Source organism: Myodes glareolus, chromosome 5 (assembly GCF_982192425.1).
Source record: "Myodes glareolus chromosome 5, mMyoGla1.1, whole genome shotgun sequence".
NCBI classification, from domain to species: Eukaryota; Metazoa; Chordata; class Mammalia; order Rodentia; family Cricetidae; genus Myodes; species Myodes glareolus.
In genome coordinates this window covers 33,222,820-33,242,690 of record NC_142030.1, presented here as the reverse complement: position 1 = coordinate 33,242,690, position 19,871 = coordinate 33,222,820, and the positions used below count along the sequence as shown (strand labels likewise).

The window sequence follows — 19,871 nt, the reverse complement described above, 5'->3', positions numbered from 1 at the left end:
AATGATTGAATGATTAATTGAGATGAGAGTGAAAGACTGGAAGTCACGACTGTCTGACAGGATGAAGAACCAGAGGGCAGGGCAGGATGAAAGACTGATGAGCATATGCCCCTCCTCCAGGGACAGTGAGGACCATTGGAAACCAGTCTATCCTTAGTCTTAGGCAGTCAGCGGAGGCAGCCAGGAACTGGGAACAGACTCTAATGCTAGGACGGCAGGAAATCAAGAGAACCCAGGGAGGAATATCTGATCAGGATCCATACTGGAAGAGGACCCAGTGGAATGATCCCACCTCCTTAAGCCTTCCTGAGCCAGCTTACAAACTGGTCCAACAGCAGACATCAAGTTACAGCTCTCACAAGGAATAGGAATAGAATTCTGTGGGGAAAGCTTCTGTCTCGGGTTCTGACTTTTCAGAAGACTTCCAAAGAGACAAAGATACCACCAGCTCCGGAATATCCTGAGTAAAAAACCCTGGGAACATGAGGAGTTTCCACCTGGAGAAGCAGGACTGTGACGTGAAAGTATGAGAGCAGTATCAGAGCAGCCTTCTGGAATGTTCTATGATCCCAGAACCATAGTCCCAGAAAAAGTCAGACCTTTCCAGATACTTAATTAATCGGTGGTGTGACTGAGATCTGAACTCACGTTTCACCTACCTCTGTCCCATTCAGACAGACAGATCCAAGAAATGGGTGCTCTCAGGGAGCTGTCATTCCCAGGCACCATAGGATTTGTTTATACCCTGTCTGGGTATGGGAAAGAATTATCCAAATCCATAGATGTATTATTTCAAATTTACATCTTAAATTTACCTTTATTCCTTCCTCACCCCACCACCCTTTCCCTGTAACTTGAGTAATTAAAAAGTTCCTACCCTCTCCAACCCCTCCAGCACCAGCTGACCCTGTGGTGCTGAGAACTAGACCTAAGGCAGCTTCCCAACAGGACGTGGCAAGGAGCCTGCTGCCACCGCTGCAGTTTCCCCTCTGCTTCCCCTTCCTCCCAGTTGGCAGAGGACATCCATCACCCTGCCAGCTTCCTGCCATGATGCTCTGAAGGGCAAAACAATTTGAACTGCTTCACCTAGATTAACTGCCATGATCTGTTGTCAGAAGACTGGTGTGGGAGGTCCTTACATCTATGTGTTGCTTTTATTGGTTAATGAGTAGAGAACTGCTTTGAACCTATGGCAGGGAAGAACAGAGCTAGGTGGGGAAATCTAGGCTGTATGCTGGGAGAAAGAAGGGTGGAGTCAGAGAGACGCCATGTAGCCCCACAGGAGAAACATGCTGGAATTTTAGCCCATAAACCACAGTCACGTGGTACTACACAGATTAATAGAAATGGGTTGAATTAATATGTAAGAGTTAGCCAATAAAAAACTAGAGCTAATGGGCCAAGCAGTGATTTAATTAATACAGTTTCTACATGATTATTTTGGGGCTAAGTGGCTGGGAACCAACAAGTAGGCCTTCTCCCACAGAGGACCTCACTTTCCATCTCTGCCCAGGAGCTTCCTGTGGAAAGCAGGTCCAGAGAAGATAGTATGAGAAGGCAGAGGAACCAGAATGGCAATCAAAAGGCTGTGTGAAGGTTTTAGTAGCCACATGAGGAATCTGAACCATGGTGACCACTAGACAGCTGGACCAGGGCATCCTTAAGGAAGCTCAAGGTTCTTAAACCTAAAGTAAAAACTGGGATAGGCCAGGGTTCTTTGATGTATTCTCAGGAGCCCAAGGATATCCCAAGAAGGAACTGAGGAAGGCTCAGGGGACACAGTTTCTTCTTGAATAACTTGGAGGCTTTTTGTTTAGCCTGTTTTCTACAGGCTAACCTTGGAACTTCCCATCCTCTTAAATGTATACTGCCTATGCCACAATATCTGGTAGGTTTGGGGTTTTTATCAGATTGAAATTGTGGGGAGTCACTCCAGGGGCCTGTTCTAACTCTGTATTATCCAAGTTAGACACTGGGAGGTCCCTTCTAAACCCCTACCTATGCTCCCAGCCCCCACATTTTCACAAAGCACAGGAAGAGTGCCCCATTTTGTCTCTTTGTCCTCTTCAGCCCCCTTCCTCTTAGTGGCTTCTCAGAAAGGAAGTGATTTAAAGAGGTGTAGGGAGAGACATCAGTCAGAGATGGCCTACAATCCCACGAGGCTGCTGCTGTGAGCCAGGCGCAACAGAGTAAGTCTCTGTAGGGACCAATCCCTGTGTGCTTCCAACTACCAGATGCCATGGGGGATGAGACTGTCTCAGTTCTCAAGGTGGTTGGCATCTAGAAGAAAGATGAAACCCATCTGCATAAGGCAAGAGTGAACTGGGGACAGCATGTTTGTCTAGCATATAAGAAGTCCTGTGTTCACCACTCGGACAGACAGACAGACAGACACCCTAAAATTTAATAACCCAATGGTAGAGCCATAACAGAAAGGACAGTGTATCTGGTTGGGAGAGGACAGGTTGTACCAGGAAATGGGCATACCCGTCCAGGAGAGATGGGACTAGAAGGTCAGAGAAGAAAAACAAAACTGTGCTGGCTGCTAAGTCCTTTGGTTCCAATTCTTAAAACTGATGGCACGAACGTGACTTTGTGGGAACCTGCTCACAGAACCCCAGGCCCAGGAAGAAACCTAAAGTCAGATGGGGCCGGTTTTCACAAAAGCACATTCCAAGGCCCAAGAAAGTTCTTTACACAGGATGAACCAGGCTTCCGCCCGGCTGCCAGTCCCTGACTGCTAGCTCGAGACGCCCTAAGAATTTGAGTCTTAGAATGCTGTGATGCCCAAGCACACAGCCTGAGCTAATGATCCCTCTGGGCAACCATGGGCCATTAACATAAATAAATAAGAGGTCAAAGCAGGAAGGCCCTTCCTGATGTTTTCTTGCCATACTCTACCAGGACCTTCACTTAGCCCTTTTGTGGCAGTTAAAAGGGCACAAAAGAAAAAAAAACCCAATTGTTTCTTCATGGCCTCTTGACAGGACGGAGGACCAGAGCAAACTTTCTTTTGTGTAAGGGACCTAACTGAATAGGACTTTTCATGACAACCTCACTATGCGGTGGCAAGCATGTTCCCGTAAATACAGTATGATAAAAGCATTGTGGAATTTTAAAACGTTCCCATTTTATTAAGAAAAAAGTTGCGATTAATTTGTGATTTCTCTTGTCTAGCTGAGGACAGGCCTAGGGAAGCTGTCTTTATACAGGCGATGAGCTCTAAAAGGCCTGACATTGAGCTGATGAAGGAATAAAATAAAGGGCTTAACTACTCAAGTAGTAAAACAAGTAGAAAGAGACATAGTTCATCTTCAATGATTGATTCTTAATTTCTTTTTAGCAGTTCCTTCCAATGCATCCATTATCTTCTATGTAAATAAACAATCTTTCATCACACTGTATAAGACAGAAAAATCTGCGATGGCTTCCTTACTTCTGGGTTTAACATGATGTTTGGAGCCATGAAACATGCTTTTCCCAAAAGATTTTAGTTGATGAGATAGATGGCCGTTTCACCTTAAGGATAAATGATATCCCCAATGTAAATCACCCCCTTCTATTTCCTCTATGTGTTATCTCAAATGTTAAAGTTAAGTGAGCCAAGTCATAGAAAAATTACGAAGATTTTGAAAGAGCCCCTGTCAGTTTCTAACAAGAGATACAAAACGGAGCTCTGCCAGTATCTCCTTGTGGTCTCTGAGGGACCTACCTAGGGGACGAGCTGTGTAGGTCAAGTAAAGCTGCAGATGGGGCTCTGGAGGTCTTACCTGCAGATGGGGCACCTGGAGGCCCTGGAGGACCTTGACGACCAGGTTGACCTGGAGTCCCAGGCTTGCCTGGTGGGCCCATGATTCCACTGTCTCCCTTCTGACCCTGACAAATAGAAAGATAAAGCCTGTTGTGATACCATGGCATAATGAAGTTCCTTCTCTCTTGCCTCTAAATCAGAGACCACCTAGCTTAGACAAGCAAGGACTCTAGGTGGGATAGAACTGGTCTCCAGCACCCAGCTTCTGAGAGGGACGGAGCTAGTGATCTATGCAACTTTGAAGACCTCATTAAGTTTTGCTCTGCTCCAGAAACAAGGCACAGGACTACAGAACCAACCCACTTCCTCCCTTGGCATGAGTTAGAATATGGTGTCTCAGGGTATCTGTGCAATAGCCTCATGCTGAGGTAGCTGAGGTAGATCTATAATTTAAGATTTCATTTACCTGTTAGCGTTACTTTTATTCTGTTGGAAGAGCTCTTTCTACCACAGAGTTCTCATTGTTCTCGTGGTAGAGACCCAGGTCCTTATTGAACCCAAGAAGCTGAACATGGTCCTGCTCTCTAGCCTTGAGTCAGGAGCTTTTGTCTATCATGTTTTGTTGTTGTTGCTGTTTGAGACCGCTTGTGTGTGTGTGTGTGTGTGTGTGTGTGTAACAGCTCTGGCTGCGCTGGAACTTTGGAGACCAGGGTGGCCTCAAACTCACAGAGATCTACCAGCCTCTGCCTCCCAAGTACTGGAATAGTCAAAGTGTGTGCCACCATGCTGGCCAGAGTTTGTTTGTTTGCTTTTGTTTTCAGTCAAAAGCATCATGATTCTTATCCCACTTCTTTAAAAATATCTCCCTGCCTCAAACTCCTCCTTATGACTCTCCGGCTTCAGTTTTCAGCTGTGATGTCTAAGCAGCAAGGTCTCCCTTGATCTCCGCAGGCTGCACTCGTGTTCTCTCCACATTCTCTCAAAACTCCTTTTCAAGCTGGGGGTTGAGGTGCAAGTCTGTCATTGCAGTACTCAACAGACTGAGACAGAGGGATTGCTGCTAGTTTAAAGTCAGCTTGGGCATTAACAATGGCACTGGGTCTTGTTTCGTCTGCATGGACTGGCTTTTTGGGATCCTGGCCTGTCTGGATGCTCACCTTCCTGAACCTGGAGGGAGGGGGGCGGAACTTGGATTTCCCACAGGGCAGGAAACCCTGACTGCTCTGAGAGGGAGGAGGAGAGGGAGTGGGCGGAGTGGGGGGAGCGGGAGGGTATTGGGAGGAGGGGAGGAAGTGGAAAGAGTGTTTTCAGATACTTGAATAAACAAGTCTAACGGAAAATAAATAAATAAATAAAGTCAGCTTGGGATACACAGTGAGTTCTAATTATAAGCTACCCAGAGCTACAGTGTGAAACAGCCTCAGAAGCCAAGCACACCCACACGTGCACACACACACACTATGGCTCTTCCTATTTATTTCAGATCACTGGTCACAGATTATTATGTGGACAGTCATCACTGTCTCCCCATGAGACGTAAGTTCCATGTGGGCTAGAATCTACCATGTTCATCTTTTCTTCCCAGACCAAACGAAGGAGGAGAAAGAAGTTGGCAGCACATGGGGATAGATTTTTGATGATCTGTTAGTCAAGGTATTTTACCTTCACAGTGAAGCCCTGGATAACTCATGGCATTGCTTTGTGATTTGATTTTACCTTCTCTAAAGTAGGGTCAGTACATACATTTCCACCTAAGTGCATTGTGAGGGTAACAAAGATGGCAGAAGTGAAACTACGGTCTGTGAAGAATGAAGTGTGTTGGGGGAGACACGCTGATCGTCCTAGTGACTGGCCAGGCTTTATCTTCTCCCATGGTAGAAGAAATTCTAACCTCCTGAGACCTTTTTGGAGATTCTAACTGAGGAGGACAACTACTCGAATACTGTTAGTCAAAGAGCAGCCCTCTACTGGAGAAGGTCATCCCTAGCCAATCAGACAAGTTTGGAAGACACACATGGAACCCTGAGCTCCCTCTCAGCATCTAGACCATTTAGATGAACCACAACGGTCAATGGATGACCATGTCAAATATCCTTAACACCTAAGGAGTCCTGATTGCTTAAAGAGAGTCAGACCTGTAGATACTTCATTTCCAATCACACCACTGGCTCAGTGAGGCGCTGTCCTAACAACATGGCCCTGGGGACCTACTCCATAATACCAGAGGAGTTCCTAAACTTGTCCCAGGGAAGCCATGAGGTTAGTTTGTTTCCAATTCTGTCCACACAGAGGAGGCTGTTAATCCTCAGGCCAGGCATTCCACACGATAACCAAGATGAGTCTCAGAATGGCAAAGGAAGTCACACCAGCTTAATATAACCAGTAAAGCTTGTTTTTCTAACAGCCAGGCCAGCTGGCTCTGCACACAGGAAGTGCATGATTGAAGGAGCTGGAAACACTCCTTGACCCTGACACCAGGAGTAGAGGAGTCTTCAGCTTAATTGGTCATTGTCAGATCTTTACAGCAGGTTCCACTGAATTGAACTGTCCAGGAAATGTCTCTATCCCTTATCTTCTGTGAGCTCAGGAGGTTTCTCTTGAAGTCATTCTGTCTCCTTAACTGAAGGTTTTTTTCTTTTTTGTGGTTCTAGGATTTGAACTTGGGGCCTTTTGCAAACTGGGTATATCCTCTACCACCAATTCGTATCCCCATCTCCTGAAGGTGTTTATGATCAGGTCAACAACAGCTTTCCTGGTCCTGCCTGCAGACAGTCTGGAAGCAGGACCATGATAAAGAGTCATAGCAAGTGGGAGGAACATGTGCCCAAAATTCTAACGCTGGCCTTGAAGACGGCTCAGCTCATGAGTCTCACCAGTTCCACTTCCCTGGCCCCTAGTTAACTTGTGAATAAATGGGAGCAATCTGAAGGGGAGAGATTGGGTTAAATGATCTCTGAAATCCCGTGTTGGAAACTGTACTCTGGATTCTTCCTGGAGTTTTGGTTCCTAGTTTGGGATTAACCTACAGTTACTCCTAGAAATCATCATCCTTCTGGATATACGACTCTACTCTACACTAGGAGTGAATTCGAGGTATGAAGGAGGCTCCAGGGCAGGCTTCCAATAACAGTCGAGGTGTCTGCAGAGTAGAAAGGTCCTGCAGAGTGTGTAAGGCAAGGCCCTCCATCTCGAAGATCATCCCTAGCCAATCATACAGCTTTGGAAACCACACGCGGAACAGAGAGTTCCTGCTCTCTCCTCCCAGAAATCCATTGCTTCCTTGCTTATGAAAACACAATTCAGGGATTTTTAGGAGAATGCATGAGTGTCTACAACAAGAAGTTGCACACACTGTGATTTTTAAGCTGTAAGTGACGGACAAAATAACTACTTAGTGGACATGAAAGAAATCATTTAAAATATGAGAAGAAAGACTTCTGAACTACACACAACCTCAGCATGTCTGGGGCGGAAGCAGGAGCAGTCAGAGTTGGAGGCCAGCCTGGGCTACATGAGACTCTCACTCAAAGCAACAACAATAAATGAATCCACAACTTTTAAAGTGAAAGAAAGAGTCCTGGATGGGGAGAATTCCGGATCAAACCCTAACCACCAACAGAGATGAGAAGCCAACCAGCAGGACAGATTTCAAATATTCTCATGACAAAGAAATAGGAAATGTCTGAAGTGATGAACGTATCTATTGACCTGACTCAGTCACGCCACAATGTATGTATATGTGTATATATGTGATATATATATCACAGTGTACCCCATAATATACAAAAACAATTAAAATGTTTATGTCCATACTCAAAATGACATTTTTCTTTTAACATACTAAAAATCATTAACATTAAAAAGTACACATAAGTACACATATTAATAAATACTAATTTTCAAAAATTGAGGTTATTTACATATAGTCTTGTGTTTGTGGGTGTGCAAGCAGAGGCCAAAGGTCAGCATCGGGTATCTTCCTCAGTTTCTCTCCACCTTATTTAAGACAAGGTCATGGATTCAGCTGGAGCGGCTGGGACTCTGCCTCCCTGGGGCTAGGATACAGGTGTGTGCTGCCACACTGGCTTTGTCACGTGAATGCTGGGGACCAACACAGTCCTCACGCTTACACAGGAAGCATTTTACCCACTGAGCCACTGCCCCAGTCCCTGAATAAAGCTGGGTTTCAAGTATCTATGATAAATAAAAAGACAGCAAACTGCTGCTGCTAATAATTATAAATAATAATAATAAATAATAATACATATGCAGTAAGACCAAAGTCATCTTGCTTAAATAGTGAGATTCTTCCTTAAAACAAACAACAAAAAACAATAGCAAAACCAAAAGGTAAATGGCACCTCTGTAGTTTTCCTGTGGGCACTTAGTGCAGTCTCAAAATCAGTCCAGAAAATTGAGTCTGTCTTCTTCCTTTCCCAGTTCATAACCTGGCTTACCCTGCTGACAAGGGGTCTCAGAGCAAACAATTTCCCTAAGCTCTTAACAAACCCAATGAAGAGGATCACTTCCAAATTAGGGGTTTGTGTAGTGAAAAGACCTGTTAACCACAAGGACATGAATACATTGTTCTCTAGAACTCAATTTATATCTAGTATGCTGAGTCAAAAAGCAGGTTTCCTGCATAATGACTATTCCGTTACCTTGGTTAAGATATGTGCATTCCTATGAACTACAGCCACTCTTGCTTCTGCTCTTGAGTGGAGCCTGTAGCCTTGAACCGTGGTTAGCTGGGAGAAGCCTGACAGTCAGTGTGAGACTGCTCTGTCCACTAGCCCCAAGGAAGCCTGAATCCAAGGCTGAGGATGACCCTAGTTGACTGCTGAAGGGTTTTCCATACACCTCCAGAAGTTGTGCCCTCAGTGGGGTAAACCCTGGAATCCTTACCTGCTTGCCTCGTTTTCCTGGTCTCCCGGTGGGGCCTCGGTGTCCTGCTAGCCCAGGCTCTCCCTTTGGACCCATTTCACCCTAGGGAGAAGAGAGCAAAGCAAGAGAAAGAGTGGATAGGTCTATGCTGGTCACTCTAATCCCTGGCCTCCAGTGCCTGCTAGTCTTCATCTGAAGTCTCTTCCAGGTAGACTGTCCTGGGAACATGGGAGACTGACCTGAGCTCATATCCAGGACACAGGAAAGAAAGAAGGTGCTCCCCAAGATGTGACTTACTGCTGCATGCAGTTGGTGCTCTGGTGGTCAAATGAGAGAGACAACCCCATCCACAGCGGTCAGTTCTGGCTTCTGCATTTCAGTCACACCTGTGCCTGGGTCACTACAGGCTGGGAAGAGGCTTTCTTGCCTAGCTGAAAGTTTGCATGATAATTTCCTGTGTTTTGGTTTTAGTGCAAACTTACACATATGAGTTATTTTTGTTTTGTTTTGTTTTTATGTTTGAGAAGAGTCTTGTCCACTATAATGTTTGGTATTTTATAGGATTTATTTAGGATTATATAGTTTTCTTTTCCTTCTTCTTTTTTTTATTTTTTGAAATGGGGTCTCACTATGTTGCCCTGACTGGCCTGAAATTTGATATGTAGGCCAGGCTAGCCTAGAATTCTTAGACATCCAACTACCTCTGCCTCCTAAGTGCTGGAATAAAAGGTGCGTACCACTCTGTCCAGCAGTTCTCCACACTTTAGTAGATATTATTTTGAGTTCCAGCTCCCTTCTATCCACTCAGACAACTCTCTTTTTGAGATAGGGTCTCCTGTAGTCCGAGCTGTCCTCTACCTCTCTGTGTCACTGAAGATAAAACTGAAGTTTGATTCTTTTGCCTGCGCCTCCCTCATGCTGGAGTCACAGAAGTGTACCACTGTTCCCAGCTCAGAAAACCCTTTCTCTGAGGAGAGATGTGTCAAGCATGTGTTTAAATAATCACCATAAAAATATTATTGAGGGCCAGAGAAATGACTCAGCAGTGAAGGGCACTGGCTGCTCTTCCAGTCCTGAGTTCAGTTCCCAGCAACCACATGGTCGCTCACAACCATCTATAATGAGGTCTGGTGCCCTCTTCTGGCATGCTGGCAGAACACTGTATACATAATTAATAAATAAATCTTTTAAATATTATTAAAATACGAAAAATAATGTAAATTATATTCCTAATTTAAAATATTTTTTTCATAGTTCAAGGACAACCTTTTGCAAAACTTATTTCTCAGACTGTCAAAATAGCTATGTGGGTAAAGGTGCTTGCTGCTGAGTCTACAGACCTAGAAATGGAGAAGCAACTTCCAGTAGTTGAACTTTGACCTCCATATGTGTACTTTGGCATGTATAACACACACAAAAAAGAAATACATTTTTTTCATCCATCTTAGCTTTTCCTTAGTTTTGCTAGTTTGCTGCATAGGATTCCTATCCCACTTACTGCTTCTGAGAATTCTGGACCCATGGGAGCATTATTTCTATTTCAAGCAATTTGCCCTGCATCCCAAACCGCACCACCAGCATGGCCAGTGTAGCATTTGCTACCTGGGAGTTTCTACTTATCAGTAGCCAGTGCCCATGACAGACCTCCCTAGCTGCTCAGAGACAGCAACAGACACCCAGGCTCCTTTTCAGGATCTCTAACACAATAGAAAATTCCAGTGGATACCTACAGGTGGTGAGGATCAAGCCCAAGCTTCCCTTTCAGCCCAGCAACAGGATGACCCTGTCTTTCCCGAACTCACTCATCAGTTGAGAAGGCTCACTGGTTGTCCAGAGAGCCCAAGTTCAGTTCCTAGCACCTTTATCAGGTGGTTCACACTGCCTGCAACTCTAGGCAGTTGTGAATTCTCAGAAAACTTCCACCTTCAGGAGTGGTGTAGGAGGTCCTTCTGTTTGTGTGTTGCTTTCATTGGTTAATGAATAAAGAAACTGCCTTGGCCTAGTTGATAGGGTAGAACTTAGGTAGGCAGAGAAAACAGAACTGAATGCTGGGAGGAAGAAGGGCAGAGTCAGTGAAGCCATGGATCCTTCACTGGAGTTGGACACCAGTTAGAATCTCCGGTAAGTCACTGCTCATTGGGATACACAGATTAATGGAGATGGGTTAAACTCATTTGTAAGAGTTAGCCAATAAGAAGTTAGAGCTAATGGCCAAGCAGTGTTTTAATTAATACAGTTTCTGTGTGGTCATTTCAGGTGTAAGCTAGCCAGGCGGCCGGGACAAACTAGCGACCCTCTCCCTGTAACACAGGAGGATCCAAGGCCTCCAACCTTCATGGACACTGGCATTTATGTGTACATACCTACACATAGACACACACAGTATATATAATTAAAAATAAATCTTTGAGAAAGAATTTTCCTTAGGTTCATGTAGTCCTTCTACCGTGTTCAGGATTCTCTCAGTAATGAGAGTATAATGGGTCAATGAGCCATGACAATGTTTCACCAATTCCCTGGGCTGTTTAAAGAGGCCCAGGGCATGTCTTGTTTGTCTAGAAGAAAACAACAGCATAAATATATATATATATATATATATATATATATATATATATATATGAATTTTTAAAAAGAGATTATCAGAAGGAAGTGTGGCCCTTCTCTTTATCAACTAGAGGCAGCCAGTAATTTCTTGATCTAATTTCTCTCCTAAGACCTAATTATGGTTATCATATCAACTCTGTCTTAAAACAGCCTGCCATGGAAGGGGAAGACAGCTCTTTTGTTGCCAAGTCTAGTAAATGGTGCAGAAGCCAGAGAAACTGTCATATTTAATTTCACAGAGATTTATGAGTCTTTAATGGTTACTGTTGCAGGAAATGAAAACCTAGACCAAATATCTTAAGGGACTCACTTCTCTTTTGAAGTTTGCTTTAACTGAGCATCTGGCAGGTTACGGTAAGGATAAATCACAGTGACTTGCATACTGGCTGAAAGAACCTCATCATGCGCTGATGGCTGGGTACCGCTCAATAAAATGTAACACTTTAGGAAGTAGTTCTTTAAAGTGGATGCTTAAAAAGAATTTAAAATACTAAGCAAACACTTGTTTGCACATTTGAAGAATTTCAGGTTGTAACCTGGGTGAAGATGACAATTTCCCATGGCAATGCCTTACAAAATGAAGACCCAGCATTACTGTGTTAGCTTTTGTGGCGGATTGAACCAGAATGACCCCCATAGGCTCACAAAATTAAATGCTTGGTCATCATTTGGTGAGACTGCTTGGGAAGGATTAGGAGGTGTGGTTTTGTTGGAGGAGGTGTGTCACTGGGAGTGGGCTTAGTGTTTTGAAAGACTTGTGCCATGTTCAGTGAGAGATTCTCTCTCTCTCTCTCTCTCTCTCTCTCTCTCTCTCCCTTTTTCTTTCTTTCTCTCTCCCACCCCCTGTAGTATTTGTAGATCTGGATGGAAGTTCTCAGCTATTCAATGCCATGCCTTTCCTCCCCTATTATGGACTTAAGCTTCTGAAACACTTCTTTTGGAACTTGTCTTGGTCATGGAATCTGATCACAGCGATAGAAAAGTAACCAAGACAGCTTAGGGGTGGTTTTATGTGGTCAATGCCTTCCATTTTGAGAACCCAGGATTTTCACCTTGGCTCAGGAGCTGCTCAGCATGACCAGAACTTACTGTGCTGAGGACCCAGCACTAGCATATCAGAGGCTGTTTTCTACGGCTCATGCTTTACAGTGTAAGGAGCCACCGTTTCCACATTAGGTTAGGAGCTGTTCTAACACGGAAATTTATGCATGGTCTTTTATGCATCTCTCTTTTTATGCTATGACATCTTCCCTTATCCAACACCCAACCTTACTCCAGATCCTAAACCTAAGCAACATTTCCCAAAAATTGTCAGTCCTGCCACCTTCACAACTTTTGTTTTATTAATACATAATAACTGCATGGTTATTTACTGAATAATCTCACCCAAAAACTGTCTCCTTTTAAAATTAAGCCTGTATCAAGTGAGATACTAATATGTCACTATTTAAATAAAATAATTGTCACCTATTTAAAATCCTATGTCCCTCCAACAGTGTTTGCCACCCTCGAAGACTGTATTGAGTGTTTAGACAGCAGTGAAACTAAATCAAACAAATCCCTCTGTGCTCCAGGATCTGAGAGAGAAGAGGGGTCCTGACCATTGTGGCTCAGATAGGAGATTGGAGTTGGTCCTCACAAGACTTCCAACTTTCAAATCTTTAAGCTACAAGAGGTAGGAGAAACAAAGAGGGGCCTCTATCCATGGTGTGGGGGGGTGATAGCCTTTCCCGCTAAACTGGGGGTTGGTCTCAGACCTCCCTGCTACCCTTTCCCCGGTGAGTAAGACACCTGGTCCGCTTCTCAAACTAGAACTTCCCACAGTTAAAATCAGTTTTTTTGCCTGAAGGATCAAGGAGAGGGCTCCTTTTGCTATGTTTGGAGGACCTGAGGCCTGTTATCTCTGTTTCTAGACACTTACTTTCTGCCCCAGCATTCCAGGAAAACCAGGGAAACCCTGTGAAAAGAACAATAAATGCCGTCACTGTTCTAAAATGCCACGTGGAAGAGGCTGTGTACAGATTGGGTCAGCCATTTTCAAGATGGCTGCCCATCAGTCCACAGGTCTGGGGAGCAGGTGCTCCCGCTTCTATGGCAGCATATCACTTGTAGGGATTTGCCATTACCTTTTCTCCTTTGGGACCCAAGTCACCCCTTTCTCCTTTGGATCCCTAGGAGGAAACCGAAGAGAGGGTCAATTAATATTGCACTAGTGTGTTGTGGGTAAGGGGTGGGGACAGAGGCGTTTCAAACTGATAAACTCCCGAGGCCAACACCCTCAGTTTTGCTCAGATAATAGGTGGCTTGTCAGCAAATGCTTTCTGTCTAGACCCCTAAGACCTCTTAATGTTAGTTAATAAAGAGAAACTCATAGAAAGTTCTGGGTCTCAGAGGTGTCCTCTCACCTCACAGGACATGCGTCCGCAGGTGCCTGTTGGCAGATGAGAAAGCTGTGTGGTAGAAACCTGGCCTAAGGACAAGTCCCCTTCTTCCAGCAACCCTCTGCTGACAGACTAAACTCCTACCCGCCTGCTGTCATTTGTCCCTGCTCCCTGTCGGGGCAGGCATCTCACTGGGAGGTTCTCTTTACCAGAACTACCCTGCCTCAGAAGGCCAGCACTTCTTTTTCAGTCCATACATGATAAAGGACAGAGGAATAGCCAGGAATGATGGCTGCAGTTGGTATCTGGAGAGAGAGCTGGGCATGTCTTCCACCCACCACCAACTCCAGAGCTGTGCCCAGACTAGGATCTGGGATGCCACGAGAGGCGAAGACTGACCTTTTCCCCTCTGGATCCAGGGAAGCCCTAAAAGAAAGCACACTGTTTATAATCATTCCAAGACAGCAGGGCGTGCTGTCAGAGAGGAAGGACTTTCTGAATGTGTGACTGATGTCTCCACACCGTCCTGTGAGTTTCAAGGACCTTGCAGCAGTAAGCACGGAGATGTGTGTCTACCAGGCCTAGAAACATCATGGCTTTTCTCAGCCCTTGAATGCCCAAACTAGAGGCAAAACCCTGATAGCTAAAGAGAACAAGAGGAACAGGAACCCCGTGTCCCTGCACCCCAGGGTGTGATGTCTCCTGAAGGACTGACACCCCAGCTCAGGGTAACAGTTTCCCAGGCCTGCCCTCCCCATCTTTGTAGACAGCTCTTGTTCCTCAGTCTTGGTGAGAAGGCCTGGGAATGTCCATCTGCACCACTCACTGACCTTAGAGCCCATTGGTCCTCTTGACCCCGGCAAGCCCATCATACCCAGGTCACCTTTTTCACCCTGTGACAATTAGAAGATGGAAAAGAAGGCCCACAGTGATATTTCTTGGAGAAGCAGAACCAGGGAGATGTGGGCAAAGCTGGGATGGAACCAGGGTGTTGGGGCTGGGTGATAAACTTGAGGTCCCATAGGCCTCTCTGCCTCCTCCCAGGACTCCACTTTCCACCTTTCTCTGTGGTCACTGAGATTAAGTTAGAGAACAAAGCCCCCAAGGTGGTGCAGGTCACTAAGGAGCTGAAAATGGTGATGCTTGACCTTTTCCTGGAAAGGGTTGTGAGAGGGCATGGGAGACAGCGTGGGGGCCTCAGAAGATAGGCTTGCCACCATATAAATTCTTTGTCTGATTTGCTCTTTGCATAGGGAGGGCCTTTCAGACATCTCATTACACTCTCGCCCTCAGTTTGCAGCCAAGCAGAGGGAAATTCAGCTTTTAGATACATACTTGGGATGGAGGTGGCTAACATGTAGGGTGGGCTCTGTTGCACCTCAGAATAAATTTGGATCTAAGCATTCTTCATACTACAAAACTGCACACCACCTCTAATTAGTAAAGACAGCTCTATGCTGACTGAGGAGACTAATCTGTAGGGTTTTTGCTTGTTTGTTTGTTTTGTTTTGTTTTGTTTTGTTTTGTTTTGTTTTGAGGCAGGGTCTCATGTACCCCTGGCTAGCCTCAAAGTTAGCCATGAAGATGACCTTGAATGGATGCCTCTGCCTCCCCCCCTGAGTGCTAGGATTATAGGAAATGTACTATGCCTGGCTGTATAGTCTGAATTTCAAATGTCTTTATATATTACCTTGAATGTAAAACAAAGCAAGTTGAAATTAACTTTGCAAGTATTTTACTTTTTACTTAATCTAATTGTCACTTCAACATATAGTCATTGTAAAATAATGAGATCTTAAAATTTCATCTTATTTACTCTCTGTGTCTGTGTGTGCATGTGTTGTGCACACACACGCACACACACATACGCTTGCGTTCCACAGCACATATATGGAGGTCACAGGACAACTTCTCCGAGTTGATTTTTTCTTCCATCATGTAGGTTCCAGGGACGGAACTCAGATTGCCAGGCTTGGTGGCAAGCGCCTCCACTGACTGATTTCTCCCCAGCCCTGAGCACAGTTTTATAAATTAAAACTTGGGCAGTCAAAATGAAGCCTTCAGTGCTTCGTTTGTATTAGTCACATCTCATGGGCTTCATAGCTACGTGTGGCCACCATGATAGACAGCCTAACTCTCTACAGTGGGAATTTTGTTTGTTTGAGGCAGGCTCTTGCCTGAGCTCAGACTGACCGGGAGCTTACTTTGTAGCCCAGGCTGGCCTCTTAAGTCATGGTGAGTACTGAGTTTGTAAGTGTGAGCCACCATATCTGGTCATACAGTGAATTGAAAGTTGCCTCCACTTATGTGTGTGCACCATCCGCATGCCTACTCCCCACAGAGACCAGAAAAGGACATCGGATCCTGGAATGGGAGTTACAGGCAGATGGTTGGGAGCCACAGTGTTGGGAACTGAACGCAAACCTCTGCAAGAGTGAAAGTGCTCTCAACTGTGAGCCAGCTCGCTGTCTTTGCAGCCAGGATACAGTGGCTTTAAAGACAAATCAATCTCCTTGGGACTTTTGTATTACCAGCACAGCCAAGAAGGCAGAGCAACAGAGGATATTCACTGGCCTTGCCCTGGCTTCCAAGTCATGGCCTCTGTACCCTGCATTCTGGGATGGGCAGCAAGAACATAAACCAAGGAAAGATAGGGGTGTGCTTGCCTTGTATACTATCTCTGAGGGGGAGTGACCCCTTGCTCAGTGTAGCTCTGCATCCTCCAGCCTGCAATTCTCTTCAGCTTTCCACCTGCCAGGTCAGCATGACAGGTGATAGCTTCCAAGACCCAAGTTCCCTTTGGGTCATCTCAGAGACACCAAAGACCAGCACACCAATTCTCAGGACAAAAGGAGAATGGGACTCATGGGAAGGAAGGGAACAGTTCCTGCTTCTCCACAGAAGCAGAGTCACAGCACTGACCAGGCTCTGGCTCTGCAGGCCACAGGAAGGAGACATGCTTGTTGGCTGGGAGCTGTCTTCCAGCTATTCTCCCTCTCAAGGAAGTGATACACTTGACTGTTGGCCAGGAACCAGGCCATCCCCATTATGTTCGGATACTACATGAGCCCCAAGCACATACGACACTTACCCTGGGTCCTTCAGGGCCTGGCCAGCCAACGGGCCCGGGCATTCCAGGAACACCTGGGAGTCCAGGTCTACCCTTCAAAGACCAAGAACAAAAGTCAAGACACTTCGGTGTGCTTCCCTCGAGCCAAGAACATTTGAGGTCCTGATAAAAGGATGAGGCCACTAATTGCGGCCCTGTGCCTTCATCCCTACCCTACAAAGAACGAGGCCCCGAAAAAGCCACAGCAAACAGTTATGAGTTAGATTTTTGGTCTCACATTTTATTATCCAACGAGGTTCTATTCTACTTAAGATAGAGCAGTGGGCAGAAGAATTCTAAACTTCTTGGTTTTTTCATTTCGTCACCACTATTCGCTGTATCACTGGCCCTTGCTTCCTGTGGAGTCTCCACAAGGCTGTCCTATGATGTGAGCTGGGACTGTGTGGGAAGCAGTAGCGACACTGTTGGGACTTCCTCATAGGCATGTGGCCTGCTGGATGTGCCATCACTCCATGGCTACCCTTGTTGGCGTCTATCAAAGCCTGAAACCTTGAACCACTTTGGGGCTCTAGAGCTGGCCAGTCACTGATGAACCTTCCTTCCTACAGCTGATAACCCAGGGCTCTTACCATCACGGTCTCAAGGAAGGACCAACAGACAGGCAATCCATACCCCCACGTTCCAACATTGGAGTTGGACTTCCTCTTTGACCACGGTCCTTCATGACCGTTCTCTCCTCTTTACAAGTTTCTCCTGACAGTTCTCCCTTCATAATTTATCCACTTGTATGTGTCTCTGCCTCCAGAGAGCCCCACCTCTGTTAAGGGTTGTAGAGGAGAAACCCTTGTGAAAGAGGGTGAGAGCATAGACTAAGGGGTCTGCCTTGACCTCCCACTCAGCGGCTCACTTCCGTTAGCTAAGGATACAAAAGGTTCAGTCAAGAGCTCAGAGATGCCAGATGTTGGTGCTTACACTCTACTTTTGCTTTCCAGGCCCATGGCAGACTTGATGCATCTGTGCATACCATAAGCCCACCACAGGGTTCTCTTCAGGTCAGCATTCGACACAGCCGCTGGGCTGTGGCTGCCCTTGTTCTTTCTACCTTGCAAAAGTCTGGTTATGGCTTCTGTTAATAATAAACCCACTGGCATCTTTTCACCTGGATTTGCTCTTCCTTCCATCACAGTCAAAAGTAGAACTTGAGTGCCAGCACCCACTGACGACAGCGACGTCACCTGCTGGTTCTTACTCTGACTCTAGTGATGGCCTGTAGCTGGTTCGCTCTGAGCCGTGGTAATTTCCAAAGCAAAGCCATTCATGGTGTCTGCTCAAGCACTTTCTTCCAGTTTAATCAGGCAGTGGAGGTCATTTGGGGCCACTGTTTGGGCTTGGAGAGTTCTCTGCTACGCAGAACATTTAGGCTGGGGGAGCACAGCCGGGCCCAGCAGCCTCTGGAAGATTTGTCAGGTGCCTGGCAGCTACAGGCCACAGAAATGGCAAGCGTATTACCATCAGAGGGATGGCAGCACCAGCACTCCAACAGGTACTGATGGCCACTGAACACGCGCACACACACATGCAGCACAGTTGCCCGACAGAGCAGCATGGGTCATACCTTCCTTCCCGGGCGGCCAAGATCCCCCTGTGCATAGAGAAGACAGATAAACAAAGGTTGTTTGGAAGTGGTGTTCTGGAATCCAAATGCTTAGTAGGGTGTGGCTGTGGCTCAGTCAGTCAGCTGGTCACGTGACCAGTTATATCACACCTGCCATGCCAGTGACCCAAAGCAGGACACACCGATAGCACCCCTACTATAGCTGCATTCATCAGGGAGCCCTCCTCATCGGCTAAGACAGAATGAGCACACATTTTGGTATTTCAACCAGAACATTCTCAGCGGTACCCCCAGAAAGCAAGCTGTAGCTATTAAGGTGAGGTGGGGCTGAAGAAGCAGAGGCTCCTACCTTCTCTCCCTTTGGTCCTGTCTTCCCAGGAAGCCCAGGCGGACCCTACACAATTGAGATAAGACGTGAAGAAAGCACACACCCAACCACAGCGGGGCGGCAGGGGAGGGTTTGTGGTAGGGGTCTGTGGACCTAGGCCTGTTCAGAGCAGTCGGACTCAGCATGTGGGGGTCCCAGGCACTCCTGCAGGAACCTTTCATCCTAGGTTGCTGCTCTGCTCTCTGTTTCTCTTCTTCCTGACATTTCTCAGCACTGTTTCAAGCACCATAGTTGCCAGCCTGCGAATCCTTCAGTGCTTGATAAGATCAACAACAGAGACTGAGACTGCTAAGTCTCTGCTGAGACTGCTGCCCCTCAGCCTTGGGATCTTTCCCTGCCTTGGCTACACCAGCACAAAGAACCATCCCCAGGGAGGGAGGAGCGTGGCAGGAGAATTGGGAGCACAAGGCCAGCCTTGGCTGCACAAGCAAGTTCACGGCCAGTCTGGACCCCTGGGATCACATCTTGCAAACAAAACAAAAACAAAAAACAAAAATAATATAAACAAAAAAGAGAAAGAAGAAGCAAAGCATTCCTCAAATGACCTGTGGGCTTCAGGCTCTGAATAATCCTCTTCCCCCACTTTCATTAATATAAGGAGCATGTTTGTGTTCACTGACAGCCATGGGAGAGAGGTGGCTCCAGTCAGCGACTGTAAAAACACCAGTGTTTTGCACACCCACAGTCAGAAGCAGCTGTTTTCTGCTCATGCATCTGTGGAAGGCTCAGTTAATGACTGTTTTCCAAATTCCTGGGGATGGCAGAGAGAAACCCACCTCAAATCTCTTTACTTGCAAGTGAACAACATTCGTGAAAGCCGGTTGGAAGTGTGGTTTCTAGAAATTTGTCAGCACATTACAATTTCCCCAGCAGCATTGAAAAATCACAAAACTCACTCCACACCCAGAGCAAACTAGTGACTGTCTGGGCAGTGGGAACTGGTGAGAAAGTGAACACTAGGAATGTTTGAACTTCTCCAGGGTCATCATGTGGAGACGGGAGACTCCACCATTGGTCTATCTGCCTTCTCTTCTGGGAATGGAGTTGGGAAGTTGCTTTAATTGTATTCTCCTCATCCTTCCAAGCCTTTTATTTCTTAAAATGATTAAAGCTATTTTACAAGATCATTGAGCTTGGCACCCACCAAACAAATGCAGATTCTGATTGAATGAAGGGTA

At 45.9% G+C, this 19,871-nt stretch overlaps 1 protein-coding gene across 2 annotated transcripts in view; it reads right to left on the bottom strand.

Moving 5' to 3' along the window:
• Colq (collagen like tail subunit of asymmetric acetylcholinesterase) overlaps positions 1 to 19,871 on the bottom strand; it is a 62,888-nt gene that overhangs the window by 7,796 nt on the left and 35,221 nt on the right. Inside the window, exons 4-12 of one of the 2 annotated variants that reach the window (XM_048421563.3) lie at positions 18,655 to 18,699; positions 18,306 to 18,332; positions 16,712 to 16,783; positions 14,451 to 14,513; positions 14,020 to 14,046; positions 13,366 to 13,410; positions 13,161 to 13,196; positions 8,657 to 8,737; positions 3,771 to 3,876 (exon numbers count right to left, since the gene is read on the bottom strand). In XM_048421563.3, coding sequence (XP_048277520.3) covers positions 3,771 to 3,876; positions 8,657 to 8,737; positions 13,161 to 13,196; positions 13,366 to 13,410; positions 14,020 to 14,046; positions 14,451 to 14,513; positions 16,712 to 16,783; positions 18,306 to 18,332; positions 18,655 to 18,699 — 502 coding nt within the window. The remainder of the gene's footprint in view (positions 1 to 3,770; positions 3,877 to 8,656; positions 8,738 to 13,160; positions 13,197 to 13,365; positions 13,411 to 14,019; positions 14,047 to 14,450; positions 14,514 to 16,711; positions 16,784 to 18,305; positions 18,333 to 18,654; positions 18,700 to 19,871) is intronic. The other variant, XM_085687828.2, reaches the window with a different exon arrangement.